General features: G+C 42.9%; 1 protein-coding gene across 2 annotated transcripts in view; it reads right to left on the bottom strand.

Annotated features, from left to right (window-relative positions):
• TADA1 (transcriptional adaptor 1) overlaps positions 1-18,986 on the bottom strand; it is a 65,286-nt gene that overhangs the window by 15,592 nt on the left and 30,708 nt on the right. The window contains exon 7 of one of the 2 annotated variants that reach the window (XM_040360113.1): positions 2,115-2,201. The exons of the other annotated variant lie outside the window; for it this stretch is intronic. Within the exon in view, the coding sequence (XP_040216047.1) occupies positions 2,115-2,201 (87 nt within the window). The remainder of the gene's footprint in view (positions 1-2,114; positions 2,202-18,986) is intronic. 2 annotated transcript variants of the gene reach the window in all.

The raw sequence follows: 18,986 nt of genomic DNA, 5'->3' as shown, positions 1-18,986 counted from the left end.
AGCAAGGTGTAAATTAAAGTGAGCTTATGTAATTCACTAGGATGTTACCACAGGATGTTCTGAAGCCCTTGAAGTTTCCCTGCAGGGAAAAACCAATATTGTTGTTTCATGTGAAGGGGAGATCCCTTTTTGATCTGTCATATCATGCATCAAACAGAAAGCAAAATAGCAAACACCAAAAAAAAAAAAAAAGACCTTGCACAAAGTACAGAGACACTGGACAGCATACATTCACCTTTACACCTTAAAACATTTATGAGTGAGTCAGACTTCCTGCTTTGCTAAGCAGATGTAAAACTCATTAAACATAATGCAAACATGTGTTTGTAATATGAGAAACCAGCAAATGTTTCCAGTATACCATTACCCATCAAAAATATGTATGGGTAACAGGGCAGCCCCGGTTCCTCAATAAGATCAGGGGATCGCCACACTTGGACTGGCCAGAAAGTAACACATGAATATTCCACATGAGTCGAAACCATGAAAAAGGATGGCGAAAAACATTGTCTTAATTCTTTTTACTGTAAAAATTTCCTTTTCTGGAAGATTTGACAATTACCTGAATACATTTTATTTTACACTATGCATTTATGCGGTTAAGATTTTCCAAGGGAATGGCCAACTCATGGTAAAAAAAAAAAAAAAAAAAAAAAAACAGATTTTACCCTTTCTTTGGTTAAAGGACAAGCTCTCAGGACAAGATGAAGCTGTTCCATAAAGTCTGGGACCCATGGATCTGTTACTTGACCAACGATCCCAGGTCGATCGCAACTTAGATGTGGTCTTGTGGACTGCTTTAAGGGGTACTGAGCCTCAGCTCCCCCCCCCCCCCCCCCCCTCCGCCTTCCACTGACTCCTTTTTTGTCATTCCTCTATGGGTTTGATTCTCTTTGTTGTTCTACTTTCCTTTCCTCTACATACTTGAAGTTTTATTAAGAAACGTAAATTTTGTCTATTGCTTGCTAATGGGTTTCATATGCTATGGGAGGAGGCCTCCTCAAATGTAATGGTTTATTGTCATGTGACCCAGATTGAAAACTTATTTCATGTTGAAAGACGTTACCTTTGTAAGTTATGCTGAAAATGTAATAAACATTATTGAAAAGTAAAGGACAAGCTCTCTAAATACACACAGATGGGCCAACCCCAGCAAGTGCTTACTTATCACCGTCAGCGGTCTCACTTTTATTGCAGCCCGCATGGTAAAAATCTAGTTCTGAGCCAATTGTGCACTAAGCTCCCATAGATCTGAATGAGACATTGCTCTTGCAGGATGGTACATTCTATTTAACCACTTAAGAACCAAGCCTCTTTCTGAGATTTGGTGTTTACAAGTTAAAAAAAAAATGTTTTGCTAGAAAATTACTTAGAACTTTATATATATATATATATATATATATATATATATATATATATATATATATATATATATATATATATATATATATATATATATATATATATATATATATATATATATATATATATATATATATATATATATATATATATACACACACACACACACACACACACACACACACACACACATTATATATATATATATAAAGGGGTATTACCGTGCTACCAAAGGACTTGTGGGAGGGAAACTAAAGGGAAGGGAGGGGGGATGGGAGAGTGGGGAAGGACAGTGAACAAACAAGGGGAGAAAGAAGGTAAAACTGCTGCGGCACTGCAAGTGTATCAAAACCCAAAATATATGAATAAAAAAAATAGTGCTGCGCTGTAGGGATAGCAAATAATAGTATGAATCTCAAATACAGTGCTAGATCCAAAAATGAAATAAGTGCATCTAAACAGTGTAACAATACAAGACTTCAGTGATGCATGGTAACAAATCCAAGGTGAACACAATAGTGCTAGGTGAATAAGACAGCAGGCACTGCTAAAGCCAGAAGGCTACAAAACTATACACATAGGTGATAGCAAACATATAAACAGTGAAAACAGCATAAGTGTTCATGCAGGAGCAGCAGGCTGAACGCTACTGGAACGCATGTAATAAAGTGCTGGTGCCAAGTGTCCAAACATCTAGTGCTTGCCGGGGAAGGGTTCAAATTTCCTTAAAAGTAGTGCAGATGTCCCCTTACCTTACTGCTGTAAGGCAACAGCATAAAACAACTCTATATGGATAAGTGCAGCAACGAAATTTCAGGCCGTTGGAGGTGGCAATGGTCCTCGGAAAGATAAAGGAAAGCACCAATAGCATAACGTAGGAGCAATTTGATAGTATAAAAACAGCTTATACAATAGGTACTCACAAAGGTAGTTTTAAAATACAGCATATAAAAAAACGAGTGGCGGACTCGCTGGCATCACATCCGGTACCTTTTTGAACAAGACTCTTGCGCGTATTCGTCACTCACAAGTGACTTCTTCAGGAGTCACTTGTGAGTGAAGAAGTCACTTGTGAGTGACGAATGCAAACTGCACAGTGGATATGTGATATGGATATGTGGTATGAAATGTTTATTAAAAAAAATAAAAAAAAATTGCAACCACTTTAACAGCAAGGTAACTTTCCACATGATGGCAAGCTCTAAACACTTGCAAGCATACATTAAAATTGGGGAAGCCTATTTAACACAGCCAAAATGGCATATCATGTATACAGTATCTCACAAGAGTGAGTACATTCCTCACATTTTTGTAAATAGTTTATTACATCTTTTCATGTGATACGTTGCTACAATGTGAAGTAGTGAGTGTACAGCTTGTATTACAGTGTAAATTTGCCGTCCCCTCAAAATAACTCAACACACAGCCGTAAATGTCTAAACTGCTGGCAACAAAAGTGAGTACACCCCTAAGTGAAAATGTCCAAATTGGGCACAAAGTGTCAATATTTTGTGTGGCCGCCATTAATTTCCAGTACTGCCTTAACTCTCTTGGGCATGGAGTCCACCAGAGCTTCACAGGTTGCCACTGGAGTCCTCTTCCACTCCTCCATGAAGACATCAAGGAGCTGGTGGATGTTAGAGACCTTGCACTCCTCCACCTTCCTTTGAGGATGCCCCACAGATGCTCAATAGGGTTTAGATCTGGAGACATGCTTTGTCAGTCCATCAGACCCTCAGCTTCTTTAGCAATGTAGTGGTTGCCATGTTGGAATACTGCCCTGCGGCCCAGTTTATGAAGGAAGAGGATCATGCTCTGCTTCAGTATGTCACAGTACATGTTGGCATTTATGGTTCCCTCTATGAACTGTAGCTCCCCAGTGCCGGCAGCACTCATGCAGCCCCAGACCATAACACTTCAATCACCATGCTTGAATGTAGGCAAGATACACTTGTCTTTGTACTCCTCACCTGGTTGCCGCCACACAAGCTTGACACCATCTGAACCAAATACGTTTATCTTGGTCTCATAAGACCACAGGACATGGTTCCAGTATTCCATGTCCTTAGTTTGCTTGTCTTCAGCAAACTGTTTGCAGGCTTTCTTGTGCATTGTCTTTAGAAGAGGCTTCCTTCTGGGAAGACAGTCATGCAGACCAATTTGATGGTCTGAGCACGGACAGGCTGACCTTCCACCCCTTTAACCTCTGCAGCAATGCTGGCAGCACTCATATGTCTATTTCCCAAAGACAACCTCTGGATATCTTAGAAGAGGAGGTGTAAATTGCTCTGGACTGACTAGAAGTCTCTGTTGTAGGTTATGTGGAGTATGGTGATCCTGTTTTTTGTATCGGTACACCCAGATGAAGCTACGCAATACCCTGCGAAACTAGTCGGCGCTAACCTCGGCTATCCAACCGTCAAACAGACCTCGGTGTCTGTATGATCCCCCTACGGTGATGCAAAAGCAATGCTGGAATCCATGAAGACTTTTCTGCTAGAGTAACAGATGGTGGAATTGGCTACCTTTACAGAGTGTCACAAAGCCTGTTCGTGAATGCAAAGATCCGGGAGTGTTAATCAAGGCTTAACCCCAGCTAGTGTGATCATATCCAGATCCCACATATCAATCCACAATATTAAGCGAACACTAGTCTGGCTAGACTCCGGATGCAAAACACCTGCAATACCCGAAGTGTGTTCTGAAGCAAATATATATCATATACTACGGACACCCGGGTGCTTTGATGTATCGATGTGAACTCGAACTCTGACTGATGTAAAAACACTCAACGACCAAGGAGCCTCCTCTGAAAATTAATTGTGAAATACATCATTACCACTGCATCCTTAGGATTGTGTGATACTAAGCCACTTTGATTTAAATACACCTGAAGTAAGCTTGTGTTCTCTGCCAATGAACCTTTTTCTCTAAACTGAGATCTATGTTTCTTTTTTAAAAGAGGATACAACACTGGAATTGCTCATAGAGGATTATATCAGATGTAAGGACAATGTGCACTATTACCTGCCCTATATATAATGGCTGCAGCCTAGTGATTTAATCTTACTATTCTGACTCTACCTATACTATCTCTAGCCTTTTTCTTCACAGCAACTCGAGCTCCAGAGGGTCAGGAAGGATAGCCTATCTCCTTCAATATATGTCTTTCAATTATTTATTGTAATGTATACTTAGGGATTTCCCTTTTGAGATGGACATCCTTCCTTTCTATCTGACGTCTGGATGGTCCCCCTTGTATGTTTTATGTTATGTTGATTGTTATAGATGTGTATGTTACAGTGTTAGTCTGTTTAATACCCATGGGTTCAGATTTCACTGCAACTAATTTTAGCCCTTGTTCAATAAATTTCTTCCTATCATGTGCAATACATATATTTAATAAATGTTGTACTTTTGAATAATCATATAGTCAGTGTATTCATAATAGTCCTTGTTTTTTCGGTCCTCTCTGACAGGAATATCTCTATATATGTGGAGTATGGGCAAATGGAAAGAATTTGTTTCCAGAGGTTCCTGCCCAGTTAGAGGAAAAGGTGGTAGCGAGTCCAGTTCAGGCCTGGGCTGCTACCTCGGGGGTATAGCCTTATAAAGGAGCGCCCGGTACCTTTTTAAAATGTCAGCAATAGAAAGAGGCCAGCACGCTCTGGGGGACCAAATACTCCCCCTTCATCAGGGCTGCTAATACAAGTGGCTATGGAATGATCCTGTTGGAGGGTGCCTTTGGCGCATGGATTGGACTAGATTTGCGCTAGATTTTCACAGCCAGCGTTTTGGGCATCGAACGGTCCGATCCATGTGCCAGAGGCAACCCCCCCCCCCCCCCCCGCAACAGGATCATTCCATAACCACTTGTATTGGCAACCTTGGGGAAGTCCTTAGTCCCTCGAAACGCATTGGCCTCTTTCTATTGCTGAGATTTCAATAAAACACCTTTATACCCACCTTACTGGATACTGGGCGCTCCTTTACTTTTTTCTATCCTCTGGATATGACGCTGAGCACGCGCACTCAACTTCTTTGGTCGACCATGGCAAGGCCTGTTGAACCTGTCCTGTTAAACCGCTGTATGGTCTTGGCAACCATGCTGCAGCTCAGTTTTAGCATCTTGGCAAATAATCACATGTATGTTCTCCGCTGCATAAGGGGCTTGAAGAAGTGTGGGTGGAGACGGCAGGGGGGGGGGCGTCAGCAAGAGAGAGAAACAGCAATACACCGATCTTACCAGTGAAGAGCTGTGCAAGGGGGTATGTCCGCACAAGGCTTGGTAATTGGAGAACAGACAGACTGTTCCCAGCACAGTCAGAAAACTGACCATGCTGAGATGGATGTTTTACCATGACTAGCACAGTCAGTTTGAACAAATGAAAGCAGAGAAGCAGTTTGGAGGTAAGCAGAGGGACTGGCAAGATCACCACGTATTTCACACAAAAGAAAATAAAACGCAAAGAGAGCAGGATACTTTTTAACACAAGCACAGGGTAAAACAGGCACCTATCAGGAATATGAAATATTGAGGTAAAATATACTTTAAAGTTAGTTTAGTCAGTGTATGATTTCCTGGTTCCTCACCCCCCCCCCTCAAAGCACTAATGAAATGTGTAAAATAAAACCTGTTTGTATTAGTCCTTATTTTGGACCTAGTAACATTATAAGGTTTCTGTGCTTCACTTTGCAATGCAGCCAACTTGAGGCTGGTGGAAGAGCCCAGTAGGGTGCTGTACATATCTTCCTGAAGACATAACATCACGTCTTACTACTCCTCACAAGAGCCCTCAGCCCTGATTGACTATAAGGACTGGACAGCGCCTATGTATATGAGAATGTACCTATAATAACAAATTTCAGCTGCAAAAATAAACTTGCAGAGTATTACCAAAGCAATAACATGCATAGGAAAACAAAAAATTGCGCTAGAAAGAGTTAGATACAAGTAGTAGACAAATCATGGGACAAACAAAAAAATATATTAATGAAAAGGCATCATTAAAATAATGACATCAGATAATCCTATATGGTACTCATTGCTCAAAAGATGTCTCCTACAGGATTGGTGCTAGGACTGGGTGCCCCACATAGCTGTACACTCACCACTGGATATGGACCACCTATCTCTAGTATGGTCTTATGCGCATGTGGGGATGCCCCGAATGGTTAGGATGACTTCATGGAAGTAGAGATGTGCCTCATAAGGATGAATGGGGATGATAAGAGCAAAAAGAGAGCCTCATTGCGCAATGCCGTATTAAAATGTATTGGTTCCACAGAAGTTAAAAAAGTTACAATTACATTGCCGAGTGCCTGATAGTCCTGGCACACGGCGTATGTAGCAGGCGATTATATAAAGGGTAATCTGCCCTGCACGGATGAGCCCCTTGTTGGCGTCCTGGTGCACGATTTTCAGGGGTATTTTGGTTGGGTGGAAGTAACGCGATGATACGATATTACCTCGACGTTTACGCCAACATAGAAGCCAGCATCAGTCCAAATTCCTTCTATGTTAGCTGAAACGTTGAGTTAATATCGCATCATCGCGTTACTTCCGTCCATCTCAGTGGGATGACGGAGGGACGCAAACTGACCACGCCATCATAGATCAGCGCCTGTAAAAACGACAGTGCCAGGAACCTGCCTGTCTGCAGCTAGCTGCGGCCAACAAGCCCTGGACACTTTGACAAGTTGGCAGCAGCTGTCCGCTCAGCCAGCGATTACCTGCAGCGATCACTGTTGGGTGTACTTTTCCCTTTTTTCTCAGATGCAATAAACCATAAAACATGGCTATGCCTTACCTGCATTGTGACACACTGTAATATATGCCTTGCCTTAGTGCATTAGGATGTCACTGAAAAGGAATGGCACTGCATGCATGGTGTGCTGCAGTGAACGCAAGTGACTTTACTATATAGCACAACTGACAGGTCTGACTGAGCTTAAAAAAGGTACCTAAACACCAAAAGAAAACATTTTATACACTGCAGGTAACCAGTACTTTGATGAGGTGCCTGCAAGGTTTCCCTTTTTAGGCTTTTCCCCCCTTTATTTTCACCTGGTGATCCTGCAAGTAATATACTTCCTGTTCTAGGGTGATAATGCTCACTCAAAGCAATTTATCATAACAACCGAAACAAGATAGAATAATTAGCCCACTCAGCGGTATTCCCGAGTCAGGCTCGGGGGGGAATTTCAGAACCAAAGGCGGTAACCCCGAGCCAGACTCAGGATCGCATCGCAGTGTCCACAGGCAGGGAATAACTTACCTTGTCCCTGGATCCTGCGATGCCTCCCCGCTGTGTGAGCGAGCTGTCTCCTCGCTCGATTCACACAGTGTCCGTGTGCCGCCGAGCTTCGCTCCCTGCGACGCTACGACGCACGGGGGCGGAGATCGGCACCAAATTCAAAAAAGTAAATATACACAATACATACAGTATACTGTAATATTATAGATTACAGTACTGTTTGAAATAAATACACACCCCCCTTGTCCCTAGTGGTCTGCCCAGTGTTCTGCATGTACTTTTATAAAATAAAAACTGCTCTTTCTGCCTGGAAACTGTAGATTGTCCATAGCAATCAAAAAGTGTCCCTTTACATCAAAAGTGGTTTTAGAGCAGCTAGAAAACAGCGATAATAAATAAGAATCACTTGCAGAATTGAGTGATAGTGATTTGTGGGGAAATTCATCATCAAACAATAAAAGTAATGACAGCGACAATTCTGCAACTGAGCAAAGTTCAGTGTTTTTGATTTGATTACATTATTGAATATTTTTTATTATAATTACATTATTATTTGTTATAATTATTTATTATATTATAATTTATGATTTTGTTTTTCAAACTTTATCATACCCGGGATGTCTACTAGACTCTGGTTTGGACAGATTTAAGTGAGTTATTCCTAAGAATTAAGATATCTGGCAAGATCTGCATTTTTTTTGCACTTATCAGACAGATAAAAAAAAAAAATTTTTTTAAAAAGGTAAAGGTATAGTTAACAGACCAAATGAGAGAAATAAGAAAAGTTTGTTAGAGTTTACACACATTTTAAAAGTCGTCAACAGATGGCAGCTACAGTGGTCGGGGAATCCTGAATGGGAGGAACTGGGGAGAACTGCGACCCGCACGCATAGGGGGGACAATTCAGGTCTGTGGAGGATCTTGGGGTAAGCTAATGCTATGGATGGGCGCCTTGGGAGAGAATGGGGCCATACGTCTTTGGATTTGGCACTGGAGCTGGGTGTAGGTAGAAGAGTCTCAGGTATATTGTATGGGGGGGATCGGTTGTGCTCTGACCCATATCGTCATTTCCATCCATCCTAGCCCGTTCAGCACCTGCTGACGGGGCTCAATGTGAGCATTTTGGTCCACCCATTCTTTCCCCCCCCCCCTCTTTCCCCCCCCCCCCCCCCTTCCCCCCCTCCTCCCCCCCCCTTCCCCCCCTCCTCCCCCCTCTTTCCCCCCCCCCCCTTCCCAGACTATATTGGATCAAGTGGAAAAGTAGCTTGGGAGCTTTTATTTTCACTCCTTGAAAAGGGTTCTCTCTAGGTTGATATTTCCTTCACCAGTTTGCACCTTTTGCGCAATCTTCACCGGAAGAAAACACTAGTATGGGGCACCGTGAGAGCTAGTAGGAAGAGCTACAACGAGGGGAGTCAGTGAGTTTGTGAAACAAATAAATATTGGCTATGAAGTGGAGGAACAAATGAGACATCTAGATGCTTTCATCAATGACACCTACTAGTAAGTCCCCGAAAGGAATTGCCCAGTCCAGAAACCACAATGTGTGCATCATTACAATTTGTTCATGGGAGCAGTCGACTTCAAAAGATCAGATGATTCAGCCCTACCTTGCTGTAAGAAGAACCCATCATTGCTACAAGAAAGTATCCATTTATTTTTTCAAGTTGGTTATTTATAATTCATATGTGATCTACTGCAAATCCACCAAGACACCTTTATCCTTTCTTCACTGCCCCTTTTGTATCCAGAAGGCTCACCAGAAACCATTCGCTCAGATGCAGTGAGCAGACTGCACGAAAACTATTTTCCTGAAAAAGTCTCTCCCAGAGAAGGAGACCAAAAGATGTAAAATATATATATATATATGTAAAATATATATATATATATGTAAAATATATATATATATATGTAAAAATATATATATATATGTAATATATATATATGTAATATATATATATATATATATATATATATATATATATATATATATATATATATATATATATATATATATATATATATATATATATATATATATATATATATATATATATATATATATATATATATATATATATATATATATATATATATATATGGTGTGCTCCAGAAGAGGAGTTAGACGAGACACCACTTATTATCCCCAGTGTCCTTCCCAACCAGGCCTCTACATAGGTGACTGTTTTCACCATTACCATACTAATCTACAATATTAGTAAAGTATGGTAAACGTAATTCTGAATTACTGACATTTTCCTTCACACTCCCCATGCCTCTGTCTGCTCCTGAACTGATCCTAGAATGTTTTTTGACCACACCACTGCCTACCACCTAAACAGACCATACCTCTGCCTGCTCTTGAACTGACCCTGGCCTTTTTATTAACAATGCCTCTACTTACTGCCTAAATTATCGACCAAGTTTCTCCCTGCCACTTGGACTGATCTTTTGCCCACTACTGTAGTAGAAGGAGGATTCACAATATCACATAGGTCTTGTATGTGAGAGACTTCAGGATAGTTTTTTCAAATGGAGAAAACAACGTTTTTGGTTCTCTCCAGGTTTTGTAATTCCCGGATTACGGTCTGGAGACCAGAGGCTTCAAAGATTTGGGTGGGAAGAAGCCTCTACCCCTGTGCCCAGGTCTTGCCTTATGAGGCCCCAAGGCTTGTATCTCTGCCTGCTAGTGACTTACTCTGGCCTGTTAATTGATCATACCTCTGCCTGCTACCTTTACTGACTAGGGACCATGTTCAAGCCTACTGCCAAGACCAATACTTTGCTGTGCTCACCATGTCTCTGCCTACTGCCTGGACAATTCCTTTGGCTGTTACTGACCATATCTCTGCCTGCTGCTTGGACCAATGCTTTGGCTGTGCTGACATTATCTCTGCCTGCTGCCTGTACTGACTATGGACAGTATTCTTGCCTGCTGCCCAGACCATTCCTTTTGCTGACCATGTCCCTGCCGGCTGCCTGGACCAACGTTCTCCACTGTGGACAACTTCACTACTGAAACCACAGGTAATCTTTTGTTTACCCTTTGCTCAGCAGAATGTATTCTAGGGTGTAATTCTTGATATTTACGAGTTAGAAATATGAAGGGCATGCAAAAATGTGATAGATTGTCAGGAAATTCAATGTGTAATTTATGTCCCTAGAACACATGATGGTGCTCCTTGGCTGTTGGGCCTCTGTATGTGGCCAGGCTGTGAAAAAGTATCACACATGTGGTATCAGCATACTCAGGATTAGCAGAACGTATTTTGGGGTGTAAGTACATGCTGCGTGTTAGAAACATCTTATAGATTAACAACTTTGTGTGTGAAAAAAATAAAAAATGAATGTACATTGGAGTGTTTGCTTTAAAAATTGGGTCATTTTGTGGGTGTTTCTATTGTCCAGGGCCTTCAAAAGTGTGATAGGTAGTCAGGAAATTAGATGTGTAATTTATGGCCTTAAAATGCAGAAAAGGTGCTCCCTGCATGTTGGGCCTCTATATGTGGCCAGGTTGTGGAAAAGTATCACACATGTGGTATCATCATACTCAGAAGTAGCAGAATGAGCTTTGGTGTATAGTTGCAGGTATGCCTATACAGTGTGAAAAATAGCTTGTTAATATGTCAATTTTGTGTGTGGGGGTGGGAGGGGGGGGGGGGGGGAATATCTTCATTTTCCAAAAGAATTGTGGGGGGGAAAAAAAAAACTTACCATGCCTCTTACAAAATACTTTGGAATGTCTACTTTCCTAAAAGGGGTCATTTGGGGGGTATTTGTACTGTCCTGGCATGTTAGGGTCTCAAGAAATGAGCTGTCAGTACATCAGGTGTAATATATTTTTAAAGATTGGTACCATAGCTTGTAGACTCTATGGCCTCATTCACACAGGTGCCTTAGTGGAACAGAATCCGATTGCCCAGCGGGGCAACGCTACGCTGATCCCAGCTGAGTAAGCAGATGACCGGTCTGTCTCCACTCACTGGGCCTGATTCCCAAAAAAGCTGCCTAACTTAACTTTCAGCAGTTAAGTTACACTGACTTAAAATCTCTACCTAAGTGCCTGATCCACAAAGCACTTACCTAGAAATTTCAGGCCGTGTAACTTAAGTGCCGCCGTCGCAAGGCGGTCCTCCTCTCCGGGGGGCGTTTAAAATTTAAATGAGGCGCACTCCCGCGCCGGCCGTACTGCGCATGCGTGTGACGTAATTTTCCCGACGTGCAGCGCGCGAACGTAATTGACGCCGGGCGGCTTTGTGGATTGCGACGGGACACTAAAGTTGCGACGGGTGAAAAAAAATATACGCGCCGGGAAAACAAATAATTATAAAAAAAAATGACAGCGTCGCTCAGCATGCATTCCTGAGAGGGAGAACTCCATGCCAATTTTCAAAGAAAAAAACGGCATGGGTTCCCCCCCCCAAGAGCATACCAGGCCCTTAGGTCTGGTATGGGTTGTAAGGAGACCCCCCCCACGCCGAAAAATCGACGTAGGGGGTCCCCCTACAATCCATACCAGACCCGTATCCAAAGCACGCTACCCGGCCGGTCAGGAATGGGAGTGGGGACGAGCAAGCGCCCCCCCCCCCTCCTGAGCCGTGCCAGGCCGCATGCCCTCAACATGGGGGGGGTGCCTACCCACGTGCACCCACCACGTGGGTACCTGCCGGAGCATGATGGGACAGTGATGCCTATATAAATGGGATGCAAGGCGCGCTTCCATCATTACAGTGACAAGAGGCGACGAGTCAACATCGGAAGAGGGGAGAAGAAGAACCTGACGTCACAGAAGACCGCGCTGGCTGCCTGTTAGTAATTGAGCTAACACACAAAGATAACACACCTTCTTCTTCAGCCAGCGCTGAAGAAGAAAAGAAGGCACCGGACAGCTGCAGAAGAACCGGGGTTCGCCGAGTCAACAGCGGCGAAGATAGAAGACCCCCGGAGAGCGGAGAAGACCCCCCCCCCCGGAGAGCGGAAGAAGAAACCCCCCCCGGAGAGTGGAAGAAGACCCCCGGAGAGCGGAAGAAGAAGCCCCCCCTGGTATTAGAGCTAATAAAGAAGACAGGGGGGGCCTCCGGAGCAGAATAATAAATTATTTTAAAAACCCTTGTGTTGTGTGTTTACTAACTTTTACTTTTTGCCTACAGGTGAATGGGTAGGGGTACGATGTACCCCATATCCATTCACTTAGGGTGGGGGGCCGGTATCTGGGGGCCCCCTTATTTGAGGGGACTCCCAGATTCCGATAAGCCCCCGCCCACAGACCCCGACAACCAACGGCAAGGGTTGTCGGGAAGAGGTCCTGTCCTCATCAACATGGGGACAGGGTGCTCTGGGGTGGGGGGGCCCGCAGTGCGCCCCCCTGCCCCAGAGCACCCAACCCCCCCATGTTGAGGGCATGCGGCCTGGCACGGCTCAGGAGGGGGGGGCGCTCGCTCGTCCCCACTCCCATTCCTGACCGGCCGGGTAGCGTGCTTTGGATACGGGTCTGGTATGGATTGTAGGGGGACCCCCTACGTCGATTTTTCGGCATGGGGGGGTCTCCTTACAACCCATACCAGACCTAAGGGCCTGGTATGCTCCTGGGGGGGGAACCCATGCCGGTTTTGAATTTAAAAATTGCCGTGGAGTTCTCCCTCGGGAATGTATACCAAATGCCGTCGCTTGAATGGGCCTTTACAAGGTGTGACTAACTTTCCACATTGTAAAACCAGCCCTAGTTTTGCGCAGCAAAATCGGAACTTACGCAGAAATCACAGTGCTGGAAAGCGTTGTGGATCTGCTTAAGTCCTCATTTGCATACTCAAAGTTGCATTTCCATGAGAAATGCCCCCAGCGGCGGATGCGGTACTGCATCCTAAGATCTGACCGTGTAAGTGTCTTACACATGTCAGATTTTCTGCCTAACTTTGGAAAAAGCCGTTTCCAAAGTTAGGCACAGACTGAACAGCAGTTAAGTCTGCGTATCTCTTTTGGGAATCAGGCCCACTGTGCGGAGCAGAGACGGACACAGTCCCGCTCTACTGTGGGGAAAATCAAGTGGAAAATTGACCATTCGATTTGGGTTAATTTTACCCAAGAAATGTAGCAGTATAAATTTGTCAAAATGTATTAAGAAAATTAGCAAAATTTTATACCAAAAACTAAGAAAACACATTTTTTTCCCCAAATTTTTGGTCTTTTTTAGTGTACAGCGCAAATCCAGTGGTTATTACATACCACCAAAATAAAGCCATTTGTGTGGAAAAAATTATGAACATTTAGAAAAGGTACATTTGATAAAGAGGGCCATGTCCCTTGAAACGCGTTATGCTTATCCCCTTATAAAACAGTACCATAGGATTCTACCAGCTGTCATCTTCACAGTGCAGCTGGAGATGCAGCCAGGCAACACTCCCTGCTGCTGCATGCTTAGCAGCCATCTATTGTGTCATGGACGCACGCCTCTTAGACCCGCAACAGGGCTCAGGCGCATCCCCGCTAGCAGGCTGCCAGCAGTAAACATACATGCGCCAATCACGGCGATCATGCAAACGCACACAGTGACGCTGCTTTGGTGCGCAGTAGCCTTTAAAAGGGGCTTCCACAGTCCAGATCCTTGCGGTTTGAGCTGCTGCTTATCCTGTGACCTGACCCTGAACCTGCACCTGTTACTCTGACCCAGCTCCCTGACCTTGCTGCTATTCTCCAGTCCTGACTTTTGGCTTCCTTGACTTTATTCTGCTCATCTGTCTGCCTGATCCTCTGTTGCTGATCCTGCCTGAACACTGACCATCCGCTGCCTGCCGTTCTTGCCTGTATCTGACCCGCTATGCATTACCTGGCTCGTCTGACCCTTCTGCTTGCATCTGCATGTGCCAGTTGCTCCTTGGCGCCCCTGCATCCTCTGACCTGCATCCTCAGCTTCCAGGCTGGTTCCTATCTTCAGCTGCTGCGCACACCTGTTGCTCCTTGGCGCACCTGCATTCCGCTGACCTGCATCCTCAGCTTCCAAGCCAGTTCCTGCCCTCACAGCAGTGATGTGATCCTGAGAGATCTATGGCCTAACAACCGTAGTCCCACCAAGCCCATTGTTCATGCACTAGTGGCCAGCAAGTAAAACGATTGTGCTGCCCGCTGAGCGCTAGACCCAGCACAGTAAAAGTTGTGATTTCATTACATTGCCAGCGACAGAAACCATGCTTATTTAGAGCACAGCCCTCTGACATACCAATGAAGCAATAGATAATTAGTTAATTACCATAATTATATTCTGCGTACCGATCACAGAGAACAATTGCAATGTTTACAGCCCGCAGTTGGGTGGGAGGACAAGGCCTAGCATGCAAACTACAAAACCCACTGTCTAGTAAAAAGATGAGACCTTGTATGTAGCCAACAAAGCACAGTCTAGTGTGTGTGTATGAGTGAGGCCTTGCATGCAAACCTACGGAGACTTGATCCAATTCTGAACATAACAACGACACTGGACCTCTATATGCAGACCAGAGCTTGCAGCTTAAAAAAGTACACATGCCTTTACATGCAACCTTACATTCTAGCGAGATGAAAAAATAGACAATGAGGAGTTACGGTATTGCAGAGTCTTTAAAGCTCTTCCGACCCCCAACAGGTAAGCAGGGAATTTTTCACATGAGGTTTTGTTGTGAAGTAGAATTATAATATACATGTACATGTGGGCCACCATGTGTACCCATATATGCAGGCTCTGCTTCCAGCTTTTACTGTGCTTTACCGTTCCCCTCATTTAATGCAAGTCTACCTCTGCTCAGACTGATGGTAGTTGCGGCATGTTTATATATAGATTCAAAATGGGTAGCTTGCCTTTTTTTTTTTTTTTTTAACCAAGGTTAGGATTTGCCACTCTGTTTAAACAGAACTCCCCCTCTGAAGTCTGCAGGGAGAGTGACCCCGCACCCCTTACTGGTTCTACCTGTTGACGTTACCACCCTACCCGATTGATGCGGAAAATCAACAACTTACTTTAATTGATGAAAATAAATCTTGCGGTTGTACTGGCCATTCATTTAGTTGTGTTTGCATTGTTACAGTTCTCCCAAATCTGATATTTCAGTATTGTCTGGCTTGTTTGCATATTACAGCACAGGTCGCAGAAACGCCAAGATGCCCTAACTAAATTCCTTACTTAGTTCTTTGTGACTGGTACTGCTGTCCTTTCCAGTGTCTGGACACTCAAGGTCATCAGATCCCCCCTTCCCAATATATTATCCATTATGCAAGCAGGGGGGAAAACAAAAATGTATTTATGATGGGATGCAACAATTAAAAAAAATAAAAAAATAAAAAGGTGTATAATTGTAGTTTTTTTGGTTTTATATAGTACACTGCATTTTTTTTTTTTATATACGTTTATCTAAGTAGGTATTCGCATACCACCTAGTGGACAAAAATGGAAACACCAAACAAAGATGTTCAGCAAAAATAAGGCCAATAAATCTTGGCAGACCCCTTTTACACAGAGGCGTTTAAGCAAAAAAAAACTCACAAAAACTGCTTCCCATCAAAATCAATGGATGCTTTCCACACTGGGGCGGTGCACTGGCGGGGAGGTGAAAAAACTCCTGCAAGCAACATGTTTGGAGAGCTATAAAAAAAACAAAGACTCAAAAGCTCTTCAAAAGCAACTGAAAAGTGCCCGAAACGTTACTGACAGTTTAGAAGTGCCTCAGTGCGAGAGTAACTGGAGAAAAATGACAAAGTAAGTAACTTAACAATAACCTACCTATCCTTAGGTTCGTTTTTTGTTTTCTAAATAGGTTCCTATAAGCTAGTGCATTGTTGGTTCACTTACCTTTTACTTCGATTTCCCTTCTAAATGTTTTTTTTCTTTGTTTTCTTTGTCTGAACTTCTCACTTCCTGTTCCTCCTCAGTAAGCTGTTCAGTAAGCTGTTCTGGCTGACTAAACACCACCCGGATTATGGTGGAAAGCTTACTGAGGAGAAACAGGAAGTGAGAAATTCAGACAAAGAAGAAAAACATTTAGAAGGGAAATCGAAGGAAAAGGTAAGTGAACCAACAATGACTAGCTTAAAGCAACCTATTTAGAAAACAAAAAACAAACCTTTACAACCCCTTTAACTACCTCTAATGTTAGAGTGTTGAGCCAAAGCATTTAACAATGGCAGGAGTGCTTGCCATGGTCAGCATTTTTTTTTATAAAAACTAAACTAAAGGAAAAAAAAAAATGTTGCTTTAACTGTTTAAAATGTGTTAACTGGAATTTTACTTTAATTTATTAGTCACTTGTGTAAAGTACATCTAAATCTACTAGTTCATCAGACGACACCATGGTGTCCAGACAACGCTGGTGTCGAAGGGCGTCTCTGTTGCTCCTCCATAGATACTGTAGAGGAGTCACCCTAAGACAGGAAGTGTGTTACTAGCCAGAACTTATGGGGAAATAAAAGAGAAACACCTGAAAACAGAAAACTAAAAGCAGCCACATCTAAGGACAGGTAGGTTGTTATAGATTACATTTTGTATCTGGGTTTACATATGCTTTAAAATGAGACATTTTAATAGAAATTCTCTATTCCACCCCCACCCTCTTAGATTGAAAGGCATGAGCATGCCTACATTATTTACCGACGTCTGGCTGTTTCTAGTCTAAATTTTTAAATGACTGATCGGCTACAATCATGTAGCAAGTAGAAACATAGGAAAGTGACAGCAGAAAAAAGACAGAGTAGTCCATCAAGTCTGCCCATTTTTATTTATTTTTAATACATGTTTTGTATTATGTTGGGGTTTTGTTTTGTTTTTCCTTTATCTTTTTTGTCCAAGTATAGATCTAGGTTTTTCCCAAACATGTTTGAAGCCATTTACTGTTGACAATCTCGCTACCTCTGCTGGAAGTTTATTCCATGCATCAACTACCCTTTCAGTAAAATACTACTTTCTAAGGTTAGTTTTGAAGTAAAGTTGAACTCCTAATCTGCATACTTGTTTAACCTCTTGACCACCGCCCCATGTCAAAAAGACGTCCTCCTTTTTAAAGTTGAATATCTCGATAACGGCAGCAGCTGCTGCCACAACCGAGACATTCATCTTTTCAGGGGGCGGTGGTGTACACGATAACGGCGGTCTCCGCGGCGGATTCGCCGCGAGATCGCCGTTATCGGTGGCGGGAGAGGGGGCCCCCCCCCTCCCGCCGCTCTCCCGCGCCCTCCGCCGCTTACCGGAGCCGTCGGTAGCGGCGGAGGGGGATCGGATGTGTCCGGCAGCTGAGCGGGGACGGGACTGAAGGAGAAATCTCCTTCACCCGTCCTCATAGCTCTGCTGGGCGGAAGTGACGTCAAAACGTCAGTCCCGCCCAGCCTCTTAAAGAAACATTTTTTTTTTTGTCATTTTAAAAAATGACATTGCTTTTTTTTTTTTTTTTTTTTTTTTTGCATTTAAGTCTAATTATGAGATCTGAGGTCTTTTTGACCCCAGATCTCATATTTAAGAGGACCTGTCATGCTTTTTTCTATTACAAGGGATGTTTACATTCCTTGTAATAGGAATAAAAGTGATCAATTTATTTTTTTTTTTTTTTTCAGTGTAAAAAATTATAAAACTAAATTAAAATAAATAAGAAAACCCCCAAAAAAATTTTTAAGGCGCCCCGTCCCGACGAGCTCGCGCGCAGAAGCAAACGCATACGCGAGTAGCGCCCGCATATGAAAACGGTATTCAAACCACACAAGTGAGGTATCGCCGCGATCGTTAGAGTGAGAGCAATAATTCTAGCCCTAGACCTACTCTGCAACTCAAAAAATGCAACCTGTAGAATTTTTTAAACGTCGCCTATCGAGATTTTTAAGGGTAAAAGTTTGACGCCATGCCACGAGCGGGCGCAATTTTTAAGCGTGACATGTTGGGTATCATTTTACTCGGCGTAACATTATCTTTCACAATATATAAAAAAATTGGGCAAAATGTATTGTTGTCTTATTTTTTAATTCAAAAAAGTGATTTTAATCCAAAAAAAGTGCGCTTGTAAGACCGCTGCGCAAATACGGTGTGACAAAAAGTATTGCAATGACTGCCATTTTATTCCCTAGGATGTCTGCTAAAAAAAAATATATAATGTTTGGGGGTTCTGATTAATTTTCTAGCAAAAAAATTGTGATTTTCACATGAAGGAGAGAAGTGCCAGAATTTACCTGGTGGGCAAGTGGTTAAGGTCAGCAACCCAAAGTACTGAATCCACGCAAGAGGCCGGGCACTTAGCATTTAGATTATGTTAGCACTGGTAGGCTTTGTACAGCATTTCTCTTTGTTCTCTGTTTAAAGTAAATGAGATTTTACAGGAAGTTCATGTTCCCCTTTTTTTTTTTCACTGGCAAAATTAACATTTG

The sequence above is a fragment of the Rana temporaria genome, chromosome 7 (assembly GCF_905171775.1).
Source record: "Rana temporaria chromosome 7, aRanTem1.1, whole genome shotgun sequence".
Taxonomy (NCBI): Eukaryota; Metazoa; Chordata; class Amphibia; order Anura; family Ranidae; genus Rana; species Rana temporaria.
This window is presented reverse-complemented; position numbering and strand designations above follow the sequence as displayed.